Below are 27,712 nucleotides of genomic sequence, written 5' to 3'. Positions count from 1 at the left end.
TTGCATCCAGGAAGAAAGAGGTCATTGGCTCCCTCTACTCTTCCCTCATTAGGCCAATCATTGAGTACAATGCCCCATTTGGCATGTACCTCACTAAACACCTGCAATAACTGGAGAGGCTGCAAAAGTACCTCACAAAGAGGATCCTAGTCCTTAAACATTTGTCCTATACAGACAGAGTAACAAAACTCCAACTATTCTCTGTCTCATATCACCTACTTAGAGGTGATCTCTGCTTGACTTAGAAAGCCATGTCTGACCCAGCTCTGTTACAAAATGTTACATCTAAAGAAATCCCAATCCCTCCGCACCACATTCTCGAGAGACCTCAACCTCATTACCACAGTCAACAGAACATGCTGGAGGGGCAGGTTCCTCACCCAGAGACTTCCCCTGCTATGAAATAGACTTCCCATACATGTCAAGTAGAGCACCTCACTGTCCCTCTTCAAGAGAAATCGTGTTGAGTGGATGGGAAATAGAAAATTCACAAAAAGAAACAAATCCAAAATGAATAGAAACTCTCAAATTATTTCAGACCAAATAATAAAGCTTTCAGGAAACTCCCTTCATCGGTATTACCATCCATTTAAAAAATCCATTATATATACCTTAACAAATACAACATGTGACACAGCCATCCAATAAGTAACAAACAGCAATTATATACTTTCAATTTCTTAAAAACACAAAACATAATACATCAAAGTAAAAACTATTATAATACTAAAACATATACAGTTTCTTCATTTATACTGCTTCTGCTTATTTATTAAAATAGGTTTAATTGTAATTATATTATTTAATCCAGGTTGTTTATCAGCCTCTAACCTTGTAATCCATTTATATTCTGCCATCTCAAGTTTATTATTCAGATCCCCTCCTCTAAGGTTCTTATATATTATTTCTAACACTTTAAACTTAAACTCGTGTTGGTTGCCCTTATCCATAATATGTTTAGCCAATGTATTTGGTACTACATGCTTTCTATTTTCAGATTTATGCTCTATAATGTGGTCTTTCAGCTGCCTTGAACATTTGCCCACATAGAAACAGTTGCTTTTTGTACAAGTTCCCAAATACACTATACAAATGGTGTTACATGTTGCTTGACATCTAATTTCATACTTCCTATTCATTATAGGATGTTCAACTGTGTTAACTCACAGATATTCCTGCAACAACTACAATCATAACATGGGTATGTGCCATATTTATTTACTAATGGAGTAGTTGCATTAATATTAAAATCCTTATAACATAATTGCCTTTTCAAATGAGCAGTATTCCTATAGGTAAATCTTGGTCTATTCCCCAAAATAGTAACCAATCCCTGCATTGATATTAATACTCGCCAATTCTTTTGAATAATATTTTCTACCTTACTAGTCATACTATTATATTAAAGATATCTAATAATGTTGTCTTTAGGACAATCCACTTTAACTGGTAGATCCTCTAACACTACCTCACCCAAAAATGAACGTGCTATGGTCGATCTATTACTTAGCACATCCTTCATAACATTGTGAGCTAAATCTTTATTATACCCTCTATTGACAAAATCCTCAACTAACTCCACCATTTGTTCTCTACATTTAACCTCATCAGTGTTACGTCTGCTAACTCCTAAAAACTGCCCCTTAACTATACCATAAAATAGATGTTTTGCATGCATACTCTTAGCATGTGTATACCTATTAACCTGTATTTCTTTTCTAAACACAGACATTTGCAATTGCCCACTTTTGTTAGAAAGTAATACATCAAGGAATGCAATATTTTCTCTTGAATAACTCATTTTAAATTTTAAAAAGGGGGTTGTTTTATTTAAATATTCCACAAAATTAAACAAATCCTATAGATTACCTCTCCATATCATAAAACTGTCATCTACAAAACATTGATATAATAAAACATGATCTCTATAAGGGTTAGAAACACCATTAACATACTGACATTCCCAAATGTTTAAAACAATATTAGCATATGTGTTAGCCATGGGTGTATCTCCCCGTGGCTACTCCCACTATTTGTAGAAATGTTTGTCCATCAAATAAGAACACATTATTAGTTAAAACAATTTCAGTTAAGGTACAGACATTCTCCACTGCTCTACCACTCACAGAAAATTCACCACAGGGAGCACTCCAGTGGCTTTACTCAACAGAGGTACTGGGAACTAAGGTCGGGTGGCACGATGTCAGAGTAATCCTATGGACTAAGCTTGTAAAGGCTCCAGGGCCATTAGCCTAGTACACACTTATGAACCTATCCTACTGTCCAGTGCTGTTATTACAAACATAAAGGGTCATTTCTCAGTCCATGAAAGTCCACACAAAGTTATTTCTGACAATGGTTCTTAGTTTACCAGTCAATTGTTTCAGAGATTTTCAAAAGAGTGAGACTTTATTCATGTTGCTAGTAGTCCTGAATACCCACAATCAAATGGCCTTGCTGAACATGCAGTACAGAGTGCAAAGCAATTACTAGAGAGGTCAATTTACAATACCGATATCTTCTTGAATTTACTTAATCTCAGAAGTATACCCCATGACAACTTACATGGCTCGCCTGCTCAGAGACTTTTATCTAGGCAAACCAGAACAACCTTGCTTATCAGTTCTAGTTTGTTGGTGCCTAATGCTGAAAACACCAGAGCAATCAAAGCCCAAATTTTTAAAAAACGTTCTTCTCAGAAGTCCAGCTATGATAAAATGAGCAAATTTCTTCATCCGTTAACTCATTTACTCCAATCGAGCTCAGGAAGTTTGTACTGTAACTTCCAATGGGTGGAGCCTAAGAATTTTGACATAATCAAATTATCTCCTCACATTTCAAACAAATGTTCATAGCTCTGGAACCATAGTGGCTATGAAAGAAGTATAACGAGCAAATTCTTCAGCACAAACTATTTTTATAGTGGTAATATTCTTTAGATTCTAGGTCTTAAACAGAATTTTATAAGTCACAGTAAACATAGTAAGTATTACATTTGTAATATTTTGTAGACAACTGCAATATCTTAGCAACCATTCAAGTCACACACATACTGTCAGCAGCATTTTATTCATCTAACTCAGTGCTTTCATATGAAGGTAAGGAGCTCTGTCTATGTTACTTGGGTGATGAGATATTTAGAAAGATGTGAAAATCATATCTACATAAATTAATATCATAAAAACAACTGTTAATATCTATTTAACTGCACTAGACAAAGGTCAAATATGAATGCAGTTGAGTTTGCCACTGTGTAAGCTTTAAGATAAAATATTTAAAATCTTGTCCATTGCATGGTTTTGGAATTATTGATGCAAATATGAACAAGCAATATTTGACACCTAGAGGCTTCAGTAGGAGTTAACTGCAGATGCACCTGGAGGCGTCACTAGGATGTAATAAGTTAAAAGACGGAGAGAAAGTGATGATGCAAATGGCGAAAGGATTTGATCAAATTGGTCAAGTGAGAGGTATATGTACCAGTCTGAGATCCTACTTAGTGGAATCTGAGGGGATAGAGTACAGGAGAAACTGCAGGCATCTTCATCCTGTGTCAGAAACAATATTGCAGCATTGTACCTGTGATACAGACTTTAGATCTCAGAGCAACCCTGACAATGTTCATACCGAAGAACATGTCGCAGTATCCGTTCCCATTCCTGTTGATGTCCCAGATGCCCCCAAAGTTGAACATTCCTTGAAGACAGTCCCCATTGCTAGGTCCAATTCTAACTTTTATGTTACATGATCAGGTCATATTTCCAGACCTAGTGTAAAATACACAGCAACCTGGACATGATTGTTTTATATGTGTCTGATTTTGTATGATTGAATGTTACAGAATTAGTTCTGTATAATTGTATGTCAAACAATCATTTCTGTAAGTTGTATGTCATTGAGTACTGTCATTTCATGTATGGACCATTTCTCAAAGAGGGAGGATGTAGATCAGACCACGTGTATGTACCTTTAACAAGTATTTCCAGATGTAAGCACATGCATAGAAATAGTGAGCACATGCAGTCAGCAGTTCCATTTTGAGTGAACAGCCAGAGTGTTAGCATGTATCAATGTGGAGGTCAGTCTGTTTATAAGTTTATTTAAGTTTAAGTTACAAAGCCTCATTTCCGATGTGTTTGTCTGTAATAAAGCTGTTTGAAATGAACCCATGAATGTCCGTCTGTTTTATCCTAACCAGACGAACAACAGATAGGATTTGGTAATTGACTGTGGTGTTGGGGTATGATGAATTCAGCCAATTTATGATGTTCTAAACAAGGTGAAAGGGATCTGCATTGTCAATGTGAGGGTACTATAAACCAGCAGTGATCATGCCACTGTTTCTTTTACTGTGGTTGGGAATAGACAGAATAAAAAGACAATATCATGAGATTTTAGGGGAGTGGATTATACAGAATTGGGAGACAGGTCAAAAATTAGCAAGTGGTGGAGTAGATTGAAGCAGTACATCTTTGCTAAGGGTTTATGGACAGAACATTCAGGTCTGTGGAAAAGGTTTTAAGGAAGTCAAAAGTGCAAAATGTCAAAGAGAGGAGAATCTTGGTTAGGATATAAAGGAAAGTGAGGCTAGACACTAGGTCATACGTAAGTGAATGCGATGAGAGGTGGGTGAAACACAGTACAGGGAAGCAAAAGGAAAAGCAGTAAAGGAGGTGGAAGCATCAAACGTGCTGCCTAAAAGAGGATTCATAGAAGGAGTCAAGATGGGGGAGCAAAGGCTTTTAATAGATAATTGCAGAAAAGACAAAGGGAGGAGCAGGTTTGGCCACTTAGATCAAAAATAGGAAGAAGATTGCAGAAAATATATGAAGAAGATGTACTGAATTAATACTTTGCAACAGTTTTTTTTGTTGGTTTCTTAATTAATCTTATGTTGTTGGCTTATTCATTCAATGTGCACATTATTGTACCTCTCAACCTCTGAGCATTAAAAATCATAGCACTAGCTAGCCTTTAAATGTCATAGCCAAGGGTCAAAAAGGGAATCACTTTCTGACTTTTGTCAATCTAAGGTCTTTATATACTGCACCTTATATAGTTAGTGGTTGGAAACCTTTGTTTAGGCATAGTTTATTTAAATAAGGTATGTTCCCATAAATTGTTCTGCCTTTATGAGAAGCATCAGTAAATCAAGGACAGAGGCTAAATCAAAAGGCCAAAATCATAGCGCAATGCATAAATTCCAGCAGTTGAGAATTATGCACATAATCCATGATTCAACTCTTTTTTTTTTTTTTCTGCAAGGACAGTTTTCAAGCTTTCTAGTTATTACTAGAACTCATTTACCTCAATACAGAACTGATAAATTAACTCAGGTTCACTCCTGAAATTTAATAAAACTATTTGTTTTTAACAATGTAGACCCTAATATATCCTCCATCTTTTCTAAAATATCTAATAATAGTCATACCATGGAGATATGGAAATGTTTAAGTTACTAGAGGTTTTAATTAAGCACAGTCTACAATTTCACCAGCACATCAACAACAAAGTAGTCCTAGAAACAAAACTTAGGACTTTGTTCTGTAGTAAGCTTTCAGTCTTTTATTCCCCCCCCCCCCCCGCTGATTATACCATAAGAATGTAGGTGTGTGTGTGTGTGTGTGTGTGTGTGTGTGTGTGTGTTTATGAATGTGTGTGTGTTTGCATGTCTGTATATGCATGTGTGTACGTACATATATCTCTCTTTCTATATATATAGATAGATACATATATGTATATAAAATACTCTGAAATTGTGAAATTTCTAAGGAACAGACATACCATTGTTTTTTTTTTTTTGAAAATGCACTTGTATTAGGATTTTGTGAGCGTCTTGTTGTTCTATTTGGCCATAAGCTTAGTAAGAGCCCATGAACCTTTGAATGTATTAATATAAAATGGGCTCATATCAAACAGCAACTCTTTAGAATAGCTCTTTTTACAGGAACACAGTTCAACTCTTTGGCCAGTTTGGCTACGGTGCTTAATTAAGGTGCAAACAGAAGTCCCAGGGCTAAAAGTCTGAACTGCAACTTATAAATTAAAAGTACTCAAACAATAATACATGTTTACCAGATTCTTAGACAACAGTCAGTTCAAAGTATTTCCTGAATGTCTGACCTTTCATGGGTGAAAGCATAGTCTTTTATCACTATTGTTCTGGATAATCAGTCCAGAGTCTCTGTAACATTATTCTCTATAACACTTCTGCGGTTAAACAACTGAGGATCTCAGCTACCAGGACTTGCACTGATAGTAACAAACTCCAAACAGGATTTCTAGTCCTGGAGATGAGTGCTGTGGCATCTGTGTGTCTTCTCTCACAAATTACTTCAGACACTGATTCTCAAAATACTACTTCTGTCCTACTGCAGTTCCCATGGCCTTAAAGAAGTGCAGATGTATAGCTATTTTATATTATCTGGCTGCAGGCATCTCACTTTAATGGGACCTGCTCATATTCTTTACTGCAATATATTCTCTCATTCTTGAAAAGTCCCATTCTCCTTTCTGTCAGATACTCTATTTAATTCTAATTATAATGCTAGCTTTCAGCATTCCCCTACTACATGTATGAGATAATGGTGTCTGATCTGGCAATGGGATGCCTTCCTGCTTTATAGATGACTTTATTCCCAGTCACAGTCAAAAAACAGAAACTTCTGTGCATTCCAGTACAGGGTTTAGCAGTAGAATTCCATGTTATACCCACAACCATTGAAACCAACAGACACAACTCTCAATGTTGCAAATGATTGCATCATTTTTGCATGTTCCATCTAAAACTACATTTATTTTGCCACTCTTTCTTCCTAGTACTTTTTATCAACAGATCCCTACTAGGTCAATTGGTTCATTTTCTCACCATCATCTGAGAAAGAACTGAATTTGAGGGCCATCATCTGGAGAGCCATGGTTGACTTGAGGTTGTCTGCTTTACTTTATCTAGTCTAGTCCTAACTGAATCCACCTAACAAAGTGACAGGTATCAGACTGCAGTGTGCTTTCTACAGATGCTGTCACCTCATTTTCACAAGTGAAATTACCTCCAATCTGCCCCAACCCTCTGTGCAGTGCATGATAAGTAGTTTCCTCAGTCTTCATCAGGGAAATTGCACTGTCCAATCTGACCCAAATGTATGCAAACCACTTCCACCACCTGTTAGAGGTGATTGGACCACATGCCTTCACTCTTCCCCTTCCCTGCCTTGCTTCTCCAGTGTTGGGGATGCTAATCAACCTTGGCCACCTGGGTAGCAGTCAGAGCTTTATCTCTCTGTGCCACAGAGCAAGATTGAGCCATATAAAAATGAGATATTGTTTGTAGACATGCAATCCCCTTTGTAAGATAGCTATGCACCTGTTATTGCAGACCTTAATTTACACTGTTGTAGACATATGTCCTGAAAAACCTGCAGTGTTTGTAAGCAATTCTCAGGAAAATGTAATCACAATACAATGAGTATGCCTGACTACAGCCTTGTTCCATGAATATATGTTATAAATATTACAAAGCCTCCTCTCAAGTCATAAATCTTTATTCTGTATTTTTAAAAGGTATGCTTAATAGTGCCCCCACAACCTAGTTCAGATCATCTAATTCCATAAACAGTATTAAATTCCTGAAAATAAAACTTGTTTATTCTTACTGTATTCATCTCAGTTAAATTGTGCCAGCACATGAGTAATCAATCTGGATTATTAATGCGTCCTGACGGATGTAGCAAGACCAGAGGTTTGAATTACATCAGCTTTGCATTGTAACAAATGCCATAATTTCATTACTCTCAGCAATGGTTGGAGACAGTTCCTACCTTACTTTTAGTGACTCTGATTATCTTTGAGTACTAAAAGCGACATTTACATCTCCTGCTTTTATTATTATGCTTATCCATTCCATGCGGTCTCCATAGATATGGGATAGTATGAAGTAAATGACTTGAGATATCTGGTGTAGGGAAGCATTTACTAAACCATAGCAACAGATTCAGGAGTGTATGAACCTGTGTCTAAATGGCATAATGGTGTTCTGAACATTGCATGCATTTCCAGAAGAAATTGCAATATTTCCATCGGTTTAACAGGATTAGTTTTATTCAGTCTGCCCCTTGCATTCTGCATTGCCTTTTGAACAAGGGTGGAAGAGAGGTGAGCATTCAAGATAAGCCCTAGATAATTGGGTGGGCAGTCTCAAATTCTCCATGATATGTCTTGTTTTACCCCTTTTGATGCTACTGGGAACTTGTGAATGTGGTTTATTGGCTAGACTTGTCATGGTCTGTAGCCAGATGGCCTAGTACATGCCAATGATCCTATGGCAAAATGCTTGGAATTCATATCTTGTCAACATACCTTTCAGCTGTCCCTGATTTTGTCTTATATTTTTGATCTGTGCCTCATAAAGTTTATGTTTTTTTGACAAGCTGTTCAGTACTGCCATCACTAAATAATGACAGACATTGAGTTTCAGATTTTATATCATTAAGAACATGTATGTTAATGTGCAACCTGTTATTCTAGCAACTTTTGAAGTACATAAGAGTTGTTGTGTCTTTCGGCTTTTCCCGGTTAGGGGTCGCCAAAGCGGTAAGTACATAAGAGTAATATTCAAAATCTTTAACTAGTTTTAAGCCTTTGCCCCACTTTATTTTTGGCTGTGTTCATAAATCCTTAGCAAAAAGGTATAGAAAGATGCATGCAACCTGTTATCCAGGTATTGAATGGAATTGGTTTGAGTACCACAGAGAGATTTAGTTATACTTACAGTATTAAGATCACTGGTAAAGACATTTGGTGATTTTCCATTTACCTGCACAAAAACATGTAAAATTTGAAACCATTTTCAAGGTATCATGAACGATATTAGTTGTAAAGTATAATAATGTTTCATTGCAGTTACTCAGAAATGTATTCTGATCTACAGGTTTCACAGTGTGCTTTAGAAACCATGTCACGTGTGTATGAGCCACTGGGATCAGGCATTATTTGTCACTGGGATCAGGCATTATTTGTCAGGATTAATTTACATTTCAGCCATGATGCTTTATTAAAGGGAAGTTGGCAAATACTTTGGTACAGACATTGCTGTGTTTTGCAAAGATCTTTCTGATTGGGTCCTCTTTGCATTTGATCAGTGAGTCCTACTTTCTAGGGCATTTACTTTTAAAAAGGGGTTGTGAGACATAACATTTGACTTATTTAGTCCTACATGGTGCATCTTTCCTTGAAACTGATGTAAGAGGCTACATTTTTAAAGTGGATCAGCTGCTGGCATAGGGACTTTGCCTGTGACTCCTGCACATGCAGTGGGGTTTTGCTGTTGCCACTCATGCTGGAAGGCAAGCTATGGAGATAAAGAAAACAGCCGATGCCCTGTTTTTTTCATTTCCTCAAGAAAAGTATAAAGCTTTACTGCCCCATAGTGGTGGTTTGTGTGTTTTGCAACTATACTCCACATGCACAGATATACATACCCTTGAATCTAACCCGGTTATGATTTAAATAGATACGAAAGGAGGCATGAGAGGTTATTACCTGCTGATTCTTACTGCATGCTTTGGGATGTGCCAAGACTCAGGAGCTGAGAGATAAAGCCATCAAATGGTTTTAGGTTTTGATTGGGTCCCCATTCTCGCCAAGACATACATGCAGTAGGCACTACTGCCCAAGGAGTGGATTTAGTAATGATAGCATAGGACTATGGCTGTGGTAAGGGGGTTAGAAATCCGAGATAGTCATTACTAGGCTTATGTCTACAAAGAAAAATATAAGCTTATTGAAAAAAGGTCTTTTCCCAATAAAAAAGGAATGCACCTTAGTGCACCCAGAACCACAACCAGAATTATAATTACTGAAGTGCTGTCTCTGACAAAGGATCAATGCTCACTGACAATGAATGGTATTAGCTGCAGCAATAGTAAAATCAACACTGCTACCAATATTGCAAATTATTAAAGTACTGCGTCTAGTGGTGCTGCGGTAGCGTTGTCGCCTCACAGCAAGACATTGTCGCATTCGATTCTCAGCTAGAGCGTCTCTGTGTGGAGGCATGCGTGAATGGGCATGCCTTCGTTGAAGGTTGTGCGTCAGGGCTGGTAACTCGACAAGTAAAAATCCACTACCAAACATTAGCGGACCGGAGTTCCGTTGTGGCGACCTCTAACCGGGATAAGTCGAAAGACACAACAACATTGAAGTACTGCGTCTGACAAAGGTCCATATGTACATATAAGGCTTGTAGTCCAGGGAAGTACTGAGAAGCTTAGTCCATCAGTTGTCCCCAATGCACTGTCTGGTTAAGTGACTTGCTCAAAGTCACACACTAGACAAATGAGGGCTGAAGGAATGAAACCCACAGTTCACAGCCTTAACCCTCTGCACCAACTGCCAGTCTAATGGTTCTACTGTGGATTGAAATCAGAGACTTCTGCATGTTACGTAAATGTGATGACCGTTACACTAAAGAACAACACATTCACAGTGGTTGATACTGCCTGCAGTAGTAGTAAAATAAACACTGGAAAGAGAACCATAACTTATAGTATAAATCAGTAAATCATGGCAAAAGTTCCATGTTTGTTTAAAATGAGTGGTATCAGCTGCAGCGTTATATAGCAAACAGTGCTTTTCATATTGGCATAGTAACTTAATGCAGTCATACCATCCTCAGGTGAATATAAACATGCAATAAAGAGCCTCAGGTGAATATAAGCATGCAATAAAGAGCCTCAGGTGACTATAAACATGCAATAAAGAGCCTCAGGTGACTATAAACATGCAATAAAGAGCCTCAGTTGACTATAAACATGCAATAAAGAGCCTCAGGTGAATATAAACATGCAGTAAAGAGCCTCAGGTGAATATAAACATGCAATAAAGAGCCTCAGGTGAATATAAACATGCAATAAAGAGCCTCAGGTGAATATAAACATGTAATAAAGAGCCCCAAGTGAATATAAACATGCAATAAAGAGCCTCAGGTGAATATAAACATGCAATAAAGAGCCTTAGGTGAATATAAACATGCAATAAAGAGCCTCAGGTGAATATAAACATGCAATAAAGAGCATTCCTACCTTTTAATTAAAAGTTTTCTTCTTGCTCATGCACAAGGTCATGTGTGCTGTTTCGTAAGAGAAATGACTGTGGTAGTGTGCCCCACTGTAGAGTCTCCCTAAAATTATGACAGGTAGATAGCAATTATTAGACATGATTGCTGGTATATCTTTGCACTGAAACATTATCAGTTGCCTTATCTGCTATTTACCCATTTTTCATAAAGAACAGAGTGAACATTTTGAGTTTTATGTACGGTCAGTTCTGAAAATAGACACACCTAATTGGAAAATAGAAGTCTTAATTGCTTCTAAATATCTTCATAATATCCTTTCAGTTTCTCCTAATATGATCTGTCTGCTCTTTAATAGACAGCAGGAAATGTCTAACCTGATTCAGTGTACCAGTTGTCATTTATACCTTCCCACGCTTATTTAAAAAGAGTAAGAACTCCCAAGCATTCTTTATTTGATTCAAACAGGTTAGAAAAATATGCTCAGCATACATCCTTACCAAAATATTTTTTTTCTTATGCAACTGTGAAAGAATTATATACACAGATGCAGTTGTCTGCGCCAGATTCAATGAAGCCTACAATAAGTGTACACTAAGTATTCAAGAACATCCCTACCACATTTTTTGTGCTTTCAAGTCACTCAGAAAGATTACACTAAGTTTACATGTAGTCTACACTTTGTGGTAACCTTTATGAACTCCTGTCAATATTAAAAGCTGCAAAATAATTAGGAAGAAAACTAAAATTAGGAGGAAGAAGTTGTGAGTTATGCCTGCTTTGTCTGTTCACTCAGAATGGTGCATACTTAGTGTACACTTAGTGTAGGAGTTATTAAATCCCAGGGATTATTCTTACAAAATACTGAATGACTCTCAAATGAGTGTTACAGACCAAGTAGTAGGGGCCAGGGCAACTAATCACAATAACGCCATCTCTCAGCTTAACAAATATGACATTGTATGTCATATTTAATATGTCTAATATTATTTAATATGCAAATATGTATGTGTCAAGTTATAATAACATAAACATTTAATTTAATTGAACACACACATCAGAAAACTGGGAATTACATATTTTATAAATACTTCAAGCTCAGTTTCCCTTGTTGGAATTCTGCTTATTAGAATTAGTTATGCATAGAAATGTGTTAATGCAATATGAAATTATACTTGTGCTCAGTAGAAAAATGCCACTTTTCCTGTTTGTAGTTTTTAACCTTGCTAATGATATATGTGTATGATGCTATAATTCTATAAACATGTTCTCTCCACCTTACATCCAGAGCAGTTAACCTTCTCATCCTTACCAACATTACATCTAGTATTTTTTCTCTCTTTTTATACACAACAAAGCTACTCCAGAGCAACAGCCACTTCCTAAGTTCCATATTATATTTCCACCCCACAGTTTTTCTGTTTGCAATCTTTCTTCATTTCTCAGGAGTCATTTAATAGAATAAAATCCACATCATTGTAGTATCCATATCCATCTTAAAGTGTAAATAGTACTGTTCACACTTACTGAAAGTACTCTGAAGTTGTTGCTTTTCCTTCTTTTTTAAGTTTAGGGGAAATATTTTTACACTTTTGTTTTCTTATTTTTTACTGGGTTTGTATACAAATAATCCTTGAACCTCAGAATAAGATATTTCACAGGCTAGAACTTAAAAAAATATATCAGTATCAATCCCTCTCCTAAATTTTCTCTTTCATATTATTTTCTTATTCTTATACAGTTTTTTTCTTCACCTGGTTCACCCTCTCTGCCAGCCTCTTGTTGTTCTTTCTTGTGTATGTTTTCTTCTCTTTACCCTTCTTTTTCATTATTTACTGTTCGATCTTAACAATCTACCCAAATGTGCCTCTTTTTTACACAACCTGCATTCAGGCACACACCTTCTTACTGTATGTCCTTTCTCCCCACACTGGTTACAGTGTATCTTGTCACAATCAATTAAAGGAGAAAATTCTTCAGAAAAGAAACATAATTTAAGTTGCCAACATGTGTATTGCACGGTGGTGGTGCTGCGGTAGCATTGTCACCTCACAGTAAGACGTCCTGTTCGATTCTCAGCTAGAGCGTCTTTTGTGTGGAGACATGCATGAAAGGGCGTACCTTCGTTGAAGGTTGTGCGTCAGGGCCGGCAACTCGGCACATAAAAATCTACTGTCAATCATTAGCGGATCGGAGATCCGCTGTGGCGACCCCTAACCGGGAAAAGCCGAAAGACACAACAACATGTCTTAATATTGCTCAATGACTAGCCACAAAAATAACACTTAGCAAGTGTTTCACCATGTTTTTTTTTTTTTTTTGCATTTTAAAACATCTTCCAACCTCCACCCTCCAGTCCATATGTTTCTCTCTTTGTTGGTGTTTTCCTCTTTTACTTTCTATCACTACTCCATAAGATTTTAACTACTGAATTCCTGGCTGCCACATGATCTGTTTCCTTCTAAACTTTGAAATCACAAAGCAGGCTAGTGTTACAAGAAACAAGGATAAAATTTATTCTTAAGCGCTTTCGGCACAGATTACAGTTGATGTCTTCAGAAAAAACAGAGTGCCTCCACCCCACTCCTTAAATACTCTTTACAAACACATTCTAAACCAATTTGTAAAAAACACCATAGGCATTTAAAGGTACAGACTCCCTGTTTGCTCCACAATTATACATGCAAGATAAAAACAAACTAACTATAAAACATGATTCAACATGTACTTTAAACTTCGTATTTTGACAAAAAATCATGAAGTGAACAATTGAATAAAAAATCAACAATTATATGAAAAAATCAACAATTAGATAAAAAAATCAGCTTTTAACCTCAAAAAGCTGGTTATTGAAATCAGTTCATTCAACCCTGGAAAAATATTGGCATTGACCCTTAATTGCCTTAACAGTTCTTTGTATTATTTTGGCAGGAGACAATGCCATAAGAGAGAGAAGGGGAAGCCCCTGTGGTAGTGTACAGAAAGGACACCAGTGTTAAAAATATCTTAGAGAGGAGGAAAGGTGTCAGTATGGCTGGAACATTAGGGAGAATGTCCAAATGCAAGCAGTGTACTCACTGCAAGTATATTTTGGAAGGTGACAGTGTTTTTCTTAACGGATATGGATGGGTGAAATTTCAGTGTAAGTACAACTGCAGCAGTAAGAATGTCATATATGCTGGTATTTGTCAGAAGTGTGCCTGTTTTTATATAGGCAAGACCAAAAATGCCTTTCGTACACGTATTTACCAGCATTTATATGACATTAGGAAAATGAACCTAAAAAAGTCACTGGCCAAGCACATCAATACCCACCCAGGTCACAATTTTAAATTCACAGTTCTTGCACAGCTGAGTATGGATGAGAGAGGAGGTCCTATGGATTACTGGCTTGAATACAAAGAACTGTTATGGCAATTAAGGGTCAAAGCCAATATTTTTCCAGGGTTGAATGAAATGGTTTCAATAACCAGCTTTTTGAGGTTAAAAGCTGATTTTTTATCTGATTTTTTATCTAATTGTTGATTTTTTTCATCTAATTGTTGATTTTTATTCAATTGTTCACTTTATGATTTTTTGTCAAAATACTAAGTTTAAAGTACATGTTGAATCATGTTTTATAGTTAGTTTTTATCTTGCATGTATAATTGTGGAGCAAACAGGGAGTCTGTACCTTTAAATGCCTATGGTGTTTTTTTACAAATTGGTTTGGAATGTGTTTGTAATGAATATTTAAGGATTGGGGTGGAGGCACTCTATTTTTTCTGAAGAAGTCAACTGTAATCTGTGACGAAAGCGCTTAAGAATAAATTTTATCCTTGTTTCTTGTAACACCAGCCTGCGTTGTGATTTCTCAGTTTGTGTTACTTGGTTGGGGTTCTTTTAAACTTTACAAACCTCAGCACTTCTGAAAAAATGATGTGCCATCTCGCACCATGAAACAGCAGAACTATCTCCTGGATCATATTTCTCAATTATTTTTAACAGAAAATCATCTGCAAGCCCACCTGATGCTGGTTCTTTTATCTGCAACACTTCAAAATGCTTTCTTTCTTCCTTCTCCATGCAGACAGCTAAACACCATGCAGATACCTAAGCACTGCTCATTTATAACATCTACCACACGGGAATCTTTAGTTACATTCTGAAGGTCTGTGATGATAAATTTATTCTTCAAAGTTTAACTTTCCACCGCCAAACTCTCCATAGTGTTTCTGTCCTCCTCCATGCTGCTGCTGTTTTCCTTAGGCCTCTTTATTGCTGCTGTAGGAGCCCTCCAGTGCAATCTATCAGTTCCAAAAGGTAGGGGACCTTTATTATGTACAAGTACTTACATATGTTTACAAATATATACAGGTTAATATATCCACATATTTACATATGTACAAAAAATGTACATTGCTACAAACTTTCCACATCATATATCTATATCTATCTATAGAACCCCCCACTCATTTTTCCTTAATCACCATTTCAATTTCCTTATTATATTTGGGATAACCCAGTTGCCATTAAATATAATCTAACTTAGTACAAAACATTTCCTTGTCAATCTTTTAACATAGTCCTTGCTTAAACCCTCATAAAATTCATATTTAATCATATCCATATTTAATTGTTTATATTCTTGAATTTCATCCAGGAAATTTTCTGTATTTATTTTTTTCTGTAATTTTTGTACTCTTTTTACATGTCAGGAAAACATGGTCTGCCGTCTCTAATTCATTACAGAAAAGACACATCATTTAATTTATTTTTATAAGGTATGTTTTCCTTCATTGACAGTCTAGTAGTTTGCAGTCTCTATAAAAACCTTGACATTCCACATTTTTCATGCACCGTGCATTTCTTTGTTTTATAGCTTTAATTTTCTCTTCTATCAAATGTTTCCATGGATTAACACAATAATTTTCTATCATTATATTTTAAACCGTTGCCTTCTACTATTTTATTTTTTACATTTTTGATATTTAACTTTCATATCCTTATTTTTCTTGAAATTTTTATTTCTTCATTTGTTCGTACTCTTCTCACTTATTCAATTTTATTAAATTCTATTCTCTATCATATTTTGTCTTAATCGTATTATGAAATCATTTTCATTTATCCATGTTAGTACTCTGTATAAATTTAAAGATGCCACCTAAATTATGGGATTCAATAAACTTAAACCCCCATCAACCTTATCCACATAGAACATTCTTGTTCTGATTGAATTTAATCTAGAACCCCAAATTAATCTGAATATCAGTCCAGTAAATTATTTTTCCATATATTTTGGCATCATATGTATACTGGCCATGTATGCTCTACTTCACATCAATATAGAATTTATCAAATGTACTTTCTTTCTATATGATATTCTCTATCTACTCCAAATAATACTACGTTTTCTAAATTCTTGTTGAATTCTCATCCATTGCTCCCTAACCACCTTGAATGGTCCAGTTGATATTCCTATAACAAGTATTTCTTCTATTCCAAATTTAATTCCCCTCAACTTTTCTTCTGAACCAAATCCTTTACTTTTTTCTATTTAATAACATTCCTATATTCTGCAAATAATCATGTACTTTAGAGATTACTTGTCCATAATTTTACTTTCATTAGTCACAATAATAATATCAACAGCATAAGACATAATAGTCCGATATTCAATACCTTCACTTTGTACATGTCTTGCATTCCTCAGATTTTCATTTTTTTTTTACTATACAATTCATAATTACCACAAATAAAATGCTACTCATTGGACATCCGTGTTTTAAGCAGCCTGTTTATCTCTGTATATTCACTTAGTCAACCATTAATCAAAACTCTTATTTTACTATTCCTATACACTAATTTAATAACATTGTGTACCTGTTCACTAAAATTATAGCCTTCCATTTTCTTCCATAATATATCATGATCTGTCATATCAGAAGTTTTATTTATGTCCCCTACTAATACTTTTGCTCCTTTATTTTCTTTTTGAATATCATCTACTATTTCTGTAACAGTCATTAATAATACCTGACATCCTTTTCCTTTAATACCATATATAGACTGTCCTCTAACACCTTATCTATCATATTTCTATTCTTATTTGTAATATTTTCAGAAATATTTATAATACATATTATTTAGTACCACTGGCCTCCAATTAGTTATTTCGTCCTTCTCTCCTTTCTTCCATATACATTTCATATACATATTTGTGTATAACAGATACCATTTTTAACCATTCATTAAATTCTTATTTCAAACATATTTTGCCATATTTCCAACTTCTTATACATTAAATAAACCATGCCATCTGAACCTTCTACAGATACAAGGCTTACTTTCTTCATTAAAATGTCTAATTCCATTATGGTAATCTGGTTATCTAAATCTCTATTTCTTCAGTAAATTGTTTAATAGCCCATTCATTAACATCATGTAACTTTAGTTTCCTCATCATCTCTTTAACATGCTGTACTACAATTTCCATAATTTTACTTTGTTGCTTCAACACTTCCTCTTTGTCATTTCTCTAATTCTACTGCTTTTCTCTTTAACCATTTTACTTATATAAGGGAAACATTTTCCTTGCAAAGAGTATATTTGCTTATACAATATTACTTTTATTTTTTTATTCCTTTTATATATCTCTTCCTCTTTTCCATAATAATGATTTTCATTTTTCTCCAAACTTTCTAATATTTTATTTTGTAACTCCATATATTCTTGTTTTTCTTTTTGTCTTAACCCATGTTCATAATGTGAATAATCTGATTTATATTTTTCTTTAAACACCAACCACCACACTGTCCACTTACAACATGTTGTCAAAGTTATGTGTTCTTTCCTAAGTGATGTATATTTCTCTTACTTTTTTCATTTCAGATTATTTCATTTATTCTTTAAATTCCCTCTCATATTTTTATATGTTCATTATTTTCTTCAATTTCTATCCATATTGCCATATGATATGAAAAACATCTCAGTACTACGTCTATAGAGATCTTTATACATTTAGAAATTAAAAAATAATCAATCACTGACTTAATATTTCCCCTCCGGTATGTACTTTTTTATATTCCCTAATATCAAATTTTGATATCTCATAATCTCTTATATTATTTTCTTATCTGATCTATCTTTTTAATTTTGTCCTTTAAATCACAATTAAAATCACCTGCAATTATAATGTCCATGTTGGCTATTATAAATTCAAATATCTCTTTAAACAGCTTTTTTCTTTCTTTATATGATACATATGCATATATTGTGATGATTCTATATACTTTATTTTCCCATCTTAAATCTAGAATTAATTTTCCTAATTTAACTAAGGTAAAGTCTAGTATGGAAATTCCTACATTATATAATATTGCTATCACTAAATAAAACTCTTCTCCCAGATTCTAAATTATACCCCCTCTCCATATGTTCTCTGTGATCTTTCCTCTTTTGTTAAACCTCTAACATCTTCTAGTAATATAATACCTACATCACATTTATTACACCATTCTAAAACTCCTAGTCATCTAACTAAACTTTTTATACTGTTCACATTAACTGATAAAATTCTAAGATTATTTGCTTCCCTTCTTCTTAGTCTGTATGTAATTATTTATTACTTTATCATTTCCTTTCTTTTTAGCTTTTATACCTAAATCCTGGCTCTTTCTTTTCCTGTCCTTCACTCTTTTCCCAGTAGAGTTTTCTTCTTAAGTACTTTCCAACCAATATCCCTCTCATCACTAACATATGAATCCAATTCTACTTCTTCTTTTGTTTCTTTTTTTTCTAAATCTTGCATTTACTCAGAAAGTATTGTTGCATATTCAGTCTGATTATTTTCTTGTTACTCTGATTCCTTATTCATTTTTTTATCATTTCATCTTTCTTCTGCACCTATTTTTGTTCTTTTTCATAGGTTCATAGGTGTGTACTAGGCTAATGGCCCTGGAGCCTTTACAAGCCTAGCCCATAGGATTACCCTGGCATCATCCCACCTGACCTTAGTTCCCAGTGCGTCTGTCGAGTAGAGCCACTGGAATGATCCCCGGGATGAATTTTCTATTTCCCATGCACTCATCAAGATTTCTCTTGAAGAGGGCCACTGAGGTGCTCTGTTTAACGTGTATGGGAAGTCTATTCCATAGCATGAGCAGTCTCTGGGTTATGAACCTATCCCTCCAGCATGTTCTGTTGATTGTGTTAATGAGGTTGAGGTCTCTGGAGCGTGCGGTGCGGAGGGATTGGGATTTCTTTAGATGTAACATTTCTAACAGAGCTGGGTCCGACATAGCTTTGTAAGTCAAGCAGAGGTTGCCTCTAAGTAGGCAATATGAGACAGAGAATATTTTGAGATTTTTAAGTCTGTCCATATAGGACAAGTGTTTAAGGCCTAGGATCCTCTTTGTGAGGTACTTTTGCGGCCTCTGCAGTTGTTGCAGGCATCTAGTAAGGTATATGCCAAATGGGGCATTGTACTTGATGATAGGCCTAATGAGGGAAGAGTAGAGGGAGACAATGCCCTCTTTCTTCCTGGATGCAAAATCCTTAGTAATGAGATGTGCCACATAGAAGGACTTTCTGACCACAGTGAAAATGTGATGGCCAAAAGAGAGGTTGCTGTCAATCTGTGTTCCCAGATCTCTTATAATGCCTTCTGTGTTCAGTGGACTACCATCGATGTGGTAATTCATGGGAACTGAGCTTTTCCCAAAGTGGATGACGACACATTTTTTGGCATTGAGCTTAAGGCCATGGTTCTGACAGCAGTCGTTGGTCTCAGTGAGGCCTTTCTGTAGGATGTCAACATCACTTGGGGAGTAAATAATGGCTCCCATCTTGCAATCATCTGTGAACTTTGTCAGCCAGAATCCCTTCATGTTGGCCTGAACTTCTGAGAAGTAGATACCAAACAGGAGAGAACCCAGGACCGATTCCTGTGGGACTCCACTCGTGAGTGATCGGCAGTCTGACTTGGAGTTAGCTACTTTTACACTGTGGGTTCTATATGTGATCCATTTTGCAACTCACCTAGTAATATAGGGGTTGATGCCTAGCTTAGTGTGGTTTTCTGATTCCTTAGTTGGGGATGGTATCAAAGGCCTTGGTCAGATCAAGGTAGGCTGTATGAACCACCTTACCTTCATCCACAGCTCTGGTGACTGACTCAAAGAAGTCAACCAAGTTGAGCAGGCATGATCTACCCTTCACAAAACCAAACTGCGTGGGATCCAGAGTTTGGAAATTCCCTAGATCCTGGTTTATTAGGTCCATGATGATGTGTTCCATAGCTTTGCATGTCAGGCTATTTGGGCGATAGTTCCCTGGGTCTGTAGTCACTCCTCCTTTGTGGAGAGGGATGACTATAGCAGTGTGCCATTCGGTAGGGACAAGGCCTGAGGTGAAGCTGTGACTGAACAGGCCACACAGGTGAGGTGCAAATTCACTCTTGTAGTTCATGTGGAACACAGTCAGGGATATTGTCATGTCCCATAGAAGCTGTATTCTTGGCCTTGGACAGTGTTGTTTTAATCTGTGCTGCAGTAAAACTGGGTGCCTGGCAATCTATTGGTATTGTGATTGGTCCTTTGGGGGGGAGGGGTAAAGTTGGCACTGAATCTGTCGGACAGTTTATTGGGAATATCTGTTGGCTCGGTATAGGAGATACCATTATGCAGTAGTATTGCCGTGGAGATTCTTTACATAACTATAGGCCTTGTAGTAGTATTGCCGTGGAGATTCTTTACATAACTATAGGCCTTGTAGTAGTATTGCCGTGGAGATTCTTTACATAACTATAGGCCGTGTAGTTGTCTTTACTATCTGCTGCAATTCTGTTTTCATAGCTAGCTGTAGAGGATTTGATGAGGGATCTCAACTTTTTGTTGAGGCTGATAAGGGAGTTTTGCCAGACTTGGGACTTTACCTTATTCTGTATCAGTTTCCTCCTTCTGTTGTAGAGTTTGTTTATGGCAGAGGACCACCAGATTGGCTTCCTTTTTTTTGGAGGAGAGCATCTTGGTTCTACTAGGTATGGCGAGATCCATGCATTTGTGTACGTGTTCGTACAGTGCATTGGTGTATGATTTGGCGGTCATGCATCTATTCTCCATTTGCATGTGTACTGTAAAGTTAACCACCTCTGTTTTTAGGAGCCCAAAGTTAGCTTAGAAGAAGTTTTTCATGGTGGTTACTTTTTTTTGGGGGGGTGGGGGGTGGGAGGGATGTGGACTTCCAAGGTGATTAGTTTGTGGTCAGATCTAACCAGGGAGTAGTTGACTACTGGTGTAGAGCAACGGTTGCCCATGTTAGTAATGATCAGGTCGAGGCTGTTGTTACCTCTAGTGGGGGTAAGAATGAGCTGGTCCAAGGCATTGGAATTAATGAATTCCTGGAAACGCTGGGCAAGTGTATTGGTACATGAGAAGTTTTCCCTGTTAATGGAGGGGTAGTTGAAGTCGCCCTATTTGAAAATGTTAGGTTGGACCCTAATATTCTCCAAGGTGCTTAGGAATGTGGAGTGTGAGTCTTGGGACATGGTTGGGGCTTATAACAGGCTACAACCTGAATCACTGTCTTACCCAATGTTAGCTGCACTTGAATTATCTCTGTTGCGTTATTTTGGGCTACCAGTCTGGAGGTGTGTGCATCCTTTATGAATACGGAAACACCACCGCCTTTGGATCTTCGGTCCAAGTTCTGGGTACGAAAGGTGTGGAATGAGTTATAGCCTGGTAGTGCAGGGTTGCTTTCTGCTGCCTTGAACCAGGTCTCTGTTACAGAACAAATGTCGATGTTCTCCATTTTAAGGAGTGCTTCGAGTGTGTGCATTTTGAGAGTTAGACTTCTAGCGTTGAGCAACATCACCCTTGGATTGCATTCATTTGTAGCTGTTATATTGGTAATTTAGTCTTTGGAACACCACCTAAAAAGGCACTATAGGGGTGGCAAGAGCCATGGCCAGTATCCCGAAGCCCAGAGGTGACAGATGCAGGCTATCTTTGACAAAGCATCCAGGTCTGTCAGTCATGTCTTCCCAGGCAGACTTATACTGGATCCCCTTAGAATGACACCAGAAGCTTAGCCATTTGTTGAAATCATTCATTTTCTGCTTGTACTGTGGTATCATTCTGGGTAATGGTAGGATGCTGCTCAGGGCTAGGGTCATACCAGCCTGGGCTACATAATCCGACAGCTCCTCCATGTCTCTTTTCATGTAGTCCAGGGAGGTACATCTCAGGTCATTCACACCCATATGTTCAATGACAGAGTCATATTTGTACCTGTTGTTGAGGGACCTGAGTGCATGCGTTATGTGTTTTTCACCATCTTCCCTTAAATGTCCTATTTATTTTGATTTATTACATTCATTTTCATATTTTTTTTATCATGTCCATAATCTCCATATGTGAAACATTTATTTTTATCACAGTTGTCAAGAAAATGATCCTCTTTTCCACAAAAAGAAAATGTTTTTGGTTGTGGGATAGGTTCCTGACCCAGAGACTCCCCAGAATCTGGAATAGATTGCCCATACATGTCAAGCAGAGTGCCTCTTTGGCCCTCTTCAAAAGGAACCTTGACGATTGGATGGGAGAAAGGAAATTCACCCCAGGGATCACGTCAGTCACCCTGCTAGACAAGGGTCCAGGGAAGTAAATAGTGTGGGAAGAAATAGCCATGGAATTGTTATGGCTAGGCTTGTATAGGTCCTAGGGCTGATAGCCTAGTAACCAACCTATGAGCCCCCAATATCATACAACAGCTTTTTTCCCTTGCACATTAATCATGTTATGAATGAGAATAATTTTGCCATTTTCTATTTTCACAACCTCATTACCGCAATCAACAGAACATGCTGGAGGGACAGGTTCATAACCCAGAAATTGCCCATGCTCTGGAATAGACTTCACATACATGTCAAGCAGAGCATCTCACTGGCCCTCTTCAAGAGAAATCTTGATGAGTGGATGGGAAATATAAAGTTCACCCTGGGGATCACTTCACTGGCTCCACAGAATAGAGGCACTGGGAGCTAACGTCAGGTGGTACAGTGCCAGAGCACTTCTATGGGCTAGGCTTGTAAAGTCTCCAGGTCAATTAGCCTAGTCCACACCTATGAACTTATGAACATAACATTGCAATTCCAAACCATAGTCCATAAACCTCTGTTATCTAGTACTTTTGCAATAGTTTTAACTTCTGTATAAAAGTTCTTTAACAAATGTCCTTTAACAGTCTCTCTGTCTGTCTCTGTGTGAAATTGGATATTCACATTATTTTGTAGCTCTTTGTAAAAAGTCTTGCCAAATCCTCCTCCAACCTCCTCTCTACTTCATTCCCTCATTGGAATCGGCATTTGCCTCAGTTCCTCCATACTACTATATTCTCCCAGCTACCACTGCAGCGGGAACATAATGTACACATGCACACACTCACCAGCCTTATGGACCACGAGTGTGGTAGCAAGAAGGGGAAGTTCCCCAGTGCCCTGGCCAGATTACCATCTTGGGTCTCCCCTGAAAAAAGGCCAATGATCTACTGAGATAAACCTAGTCAACAAAGTCTAAATAAATAAAATTAAATTTCATTTTGTCACTTGGGCATTTGCCTAGGAAGTCAGAGATAAATTTGAGATAGAAAGGCCTAGCTAAGTTCATAAACAAAACATATGTCTGACCTCTCTAAGACAAGCTCATGGACTGGAATGTAAGCAGGATCAAAAGGCATACTTGCAGTGCTTTGTATAAAATTAATAGGTCAAAAACTTAAAGCTTGTTTGTACAATAAAAGATATAATATAATAGAATGCTATAGTATACTATAATATAATATAATATAATATAAAATCATATATAACAGGAAATTTTATATATTTTGCAACTACAAGAATAAAAAGTCTGCCTTAGACTCTTAAATGATGACCCTTGTCTCCAAATAGTTTGTTTGCAGGGACCTGCTTGACTACTGAAACAAATTAACTCTAATGTTTGTGTACGTAGAGACAAGAAGGCTGCCCTGCTGCCAACATTATGGTTGCAACTTAGTAAGGACAGCTCACATGTTACATAGGGTTTCTAACCCTATTAATACATAAGGTAATAAAATGAAACGATTTTTGTTACTTTAGGGGCATGATATACTGGTAATTAGATGGAATAAAACTTTAAAGAGATATGAATTTGCAGACATCTGTAGTTAAATAAAAAAAAAACATGAAGGATAGAATGGACTTGCGAGGAAATGTCATTTATCTCCAACCTACAGTGGAGACCAGGAGGTCAGGAAGTAGCCATGAATGCAAGGAAAACATTATTCTAGAGGAAGGGCTTATATATTCAGTCACTATAAAATTTGTTATATGGGGAAATTATGACATTTGACCTCCAGGTAAAATAGCTCGGCATCAGGGTGACAATTTTGTGGTTGCATTGAGCTACATGCCCTTTTTCAGAGAAGACCTGAGGAGTATACAAACTCCATATAGAAAATCAGTACAGAACATCAATTAATTACCGGATAAGGTAGTTGTGCTGCAAGTAGATGCCAGTCACAATGGAAAGAAATGTCATAATTCCATACCCAGGGTACTTATCCATGCAGCAGTTAGAAATACTCCATTAACAAGCATTTTACATGTAATGATTTTGGAGTGGTCTGTTTGGCAAGATGTGTTATCTGCAGTGATTTCTGTTTATGAAAAACAATAAGAAAATTGCCTGTGCATTACAGAACATTGTTATACTAGTAAAAGTCAAGACAACACAAATGCTTTAGTCAAACATAATGAAAATTATGCAGCTTTTTAAAACAGGTTTTCTCCATAATTGTTAATTTCAATATGAATGTTAGAGCAGTTGATTTAATAATGAACTTGAGGTTAAAGACGTGAAGTGATAGTTATATTTTGTAGCACATACATTAATCATTAAATATTAAAGTGTTATTTAAAGCCTTTATCTATGGAGATGAGTAATCTGTTATCACATCTGTTTTATTGTAAGCTATATTTCATTTTTAATGGATAGAAATTGTTGCATGACTTGTCATGCGATTTTGCTAAGCATTATAAGCTGTGGTTTTTAATTGTTTTTAATTTGTGATGCAGTTCTTTTAATTGTGGTATGAACACACTTAACTTTGCAGTTAAACTGAGTTCTTCCTTTTTAGAAGTACTTTTGTTTGTGTTTTTGGTTTTACATTTCTGAATCCAGGATAAGTATGTTTTTTAGAACTTTTTCCCGCTATCTGAAAAGTGATAGATGACCTAAATGTGATTCATGATGTTTAGATTTGAATTATTTTCATTTGAAATGCACTTGGCATTTCATTATTTTTTTACTCTCGGTAAGTTATTTATAAAAGTATATAATAGCCTCATAAAATCTAGCCTCCTGCAACTTCACTTACTCCATTTATCTACTATAGCTTACAGCAAGTCAGTTAACCAGACAGTGTTGCTCGATCACCCCTGAAATTAGCTACTTGGGTCCACTGGGCTTAACCTGGTTAAGAACTGTAAATATAAATAAAATGATAAACAATTCAGATGTTTTCATACTCATATTATGATGCCCTTCCCTGAGAATGTTCCCATCAAGTCCATTTTTACCTGTAGTTGTGCTCCCAAAATAAGTCAGTTAAGCTATTGCATTGGGGTTTGACTGAAACCTAGCTTATGTGCTTAGACCTGTAGAGCACTTAGCATTGTATGAATTAAACTTGTTGTTATTTGGCTGGTTATCCAAGCAGTACATCACGAGTTGTATAACACAAATATACACAAGCAAGCAGTAATGCCCGAAATGGTGTGTGTTAATGCATAATTATACAATGACTGGCCATTAATATTCAAAAACGAGCACGCTGATTGGTCAGCCCAACGAGCGTGCCAGTTGTAAATCCTAGAATATACCAATGGAAAAAGGTCTGGTCACCCAGACTTTTTTTCCATTAGTATATCCCATAAATGTTTTACTTTTCTGTCTTCTTTTTTAACAAAATAAAGAAATGGAAGACCTCAAATGAGTGAGGGAGATGGTGTAGAGAAAAATAAAAGGATAATCAGGTATGTTCTGCAAAACTATGGAAACTTACCTAATTAGCCTTTTATTTTGTCTGTCCCAGCTCTCCCGAATGTTAAAAGTCTCTCAGTCTCTTTTTTTTTTTTGTTTTCAATTAAAAAAAAAAAAAAGCAATGGACATCTTCGTTTCTCCGTTGCTTCCTTTGCACACCACTGATGTACTATGTAACCATGGGAACACAAGTCTCATAGACATGCGCAGTACATCAGACAAAGCCCAAGGATACCGGAAAAATGTGGAAGGGCACCACAGAGGCATTATAAAAAGACATTATTTAAGAAAAGTATTATTTTCTTAAATAATCTCATTGTTTAATAGGCAATAACCATCTCTGTGGTTGTGATATATTGAAAATTTACCCATGGTTGGCATTGTTTAATCACTTGGGCTTTAACCTCATGATTAAACCACACCAACCATCGGTAAATCTTCAATATACTGCACCGTCGTCATCGGTTATTGCTTAATTAATGCCTGCCCAGGGGTGTTGTGAGGCTCAATGCTGCAGGCGGAGGGCCTTTACACCCCTGGAAGGGCAGTAATTACATGTAATTTCACTTGAAAAGGACGGAAAATGTATGTTTACAATTTTTAGCATTTAAATTAGTAATAAATGGCGTTCCCGCATCTCTGGCCGTGGTTTTTCTTCATTTCATTACTTGTACATTAATACCCTTCTGGAGAACGTCCGTTCTCCAATAAGGGTACTGATGTACAGTAAGCCCATTCTCTCATGCACAGTAATGAAAGCTTAACATTTTAATACAATTGTAGTTTCATCACTTTAAGTTATGCCTCTTTAAGTACATCTGAAGAAGTCTTGTCTCAAGACGAAAGTGCTAATCTACGTGGTCATATAAAAGTTTTTTTGCCTTCATTGGTGGCCTGGACCTTTTTATTATTTTGTATTATGTCAGAGAAATTATTTTGTCATTTTTCAGTGTCTGCTAATGATATGGAGTTTTAAAATGCACAGTATGTGAAACATCATATTTAAAATCTCTGACTGATAACTGTTATTGATCATACATAAATTGCCAGACCGACTGTGATAACATTTCTCTTTATTCAGTGTTCTTTTTGATTTTTCTGAATTTCCACAGGAAGGAAAATGCACTAAGGATTCCTAATGGCTGGCTATGCCACCTTGCTCCAGAAATTATTCAGCAGTTATCTCCAGATACCCAGGAAGCCAAGCTGGCCTTCTCCAAACAGTCAGATGTGTTTGCATTTGGGTAAGCTGTACTTAAATTTAATGATTTAAATCTCTATGTATCAAATGTTTAAACCACATGAATCTGTCAGATCATTCACTATAGTAGCATAACACTGCAAATTAATAACCATTGAAAGGACTGATATTTATCACAGTATTCCAGTTCTTCAGAAACCGCTTTTTCTCCACATAAAACAAAGTGCTTCTCTTACTCTTTTCAAACATAATCTGAATGAATGGATTGGGAGCCAGAAATTCATCTCTTGAGTAGCACTCTTGTCCCTAACAGAAGAGGTAATGTGTAAATGTTCTGTTTGCAATAGGTTATTCAGATTTAAATTAGAAAGTCTAAA

General features: G+C 36.5%; 1 protein-coding gene across 3 annotated transcripts in view; it reads left to right on the top strand.

Annotated features, from left to right (window-relative positions):
* The window catches only part of KSR2 (kinase suppressor of ras 2), a 2,556,886-nt gene that overhangs the window by 2,278,186 nt on the left and 250,988 nt on the right, over window positions 1-27,712 (top strand). For all 3 annotated transcript variants that reach the window (XM_044068294.1, XM_044068293.1, XM_044068295.1), the window contains one exon: window positions 27,247-27,378. In XM_044068294.1, coding sequence (XP_043924229.1) covers window positions 27,247-27,378 — 132 coding nt within the window. The remainder of the gene's footprint in view (window positions 1-27,246; window positions 27,379-27,712) is intronic.

This window comes from Protopterus annectens, chromosome 4.part0, assembly GCF_019279795.1.
Source record: "Protopterus annectens isolate FY-2018-M chromosome 4.part0, PAN1.0, whole genome shotgun sequence".
Lineage (NCBI taxonomy): Eukaryota > Metazoa > Chordata > Ceratodontiformes > Protopteridae > Protopterus > Protopterus annectens.
This window is presented reverse-complemented; position numbering and strand designations above follow the sequence as displayed.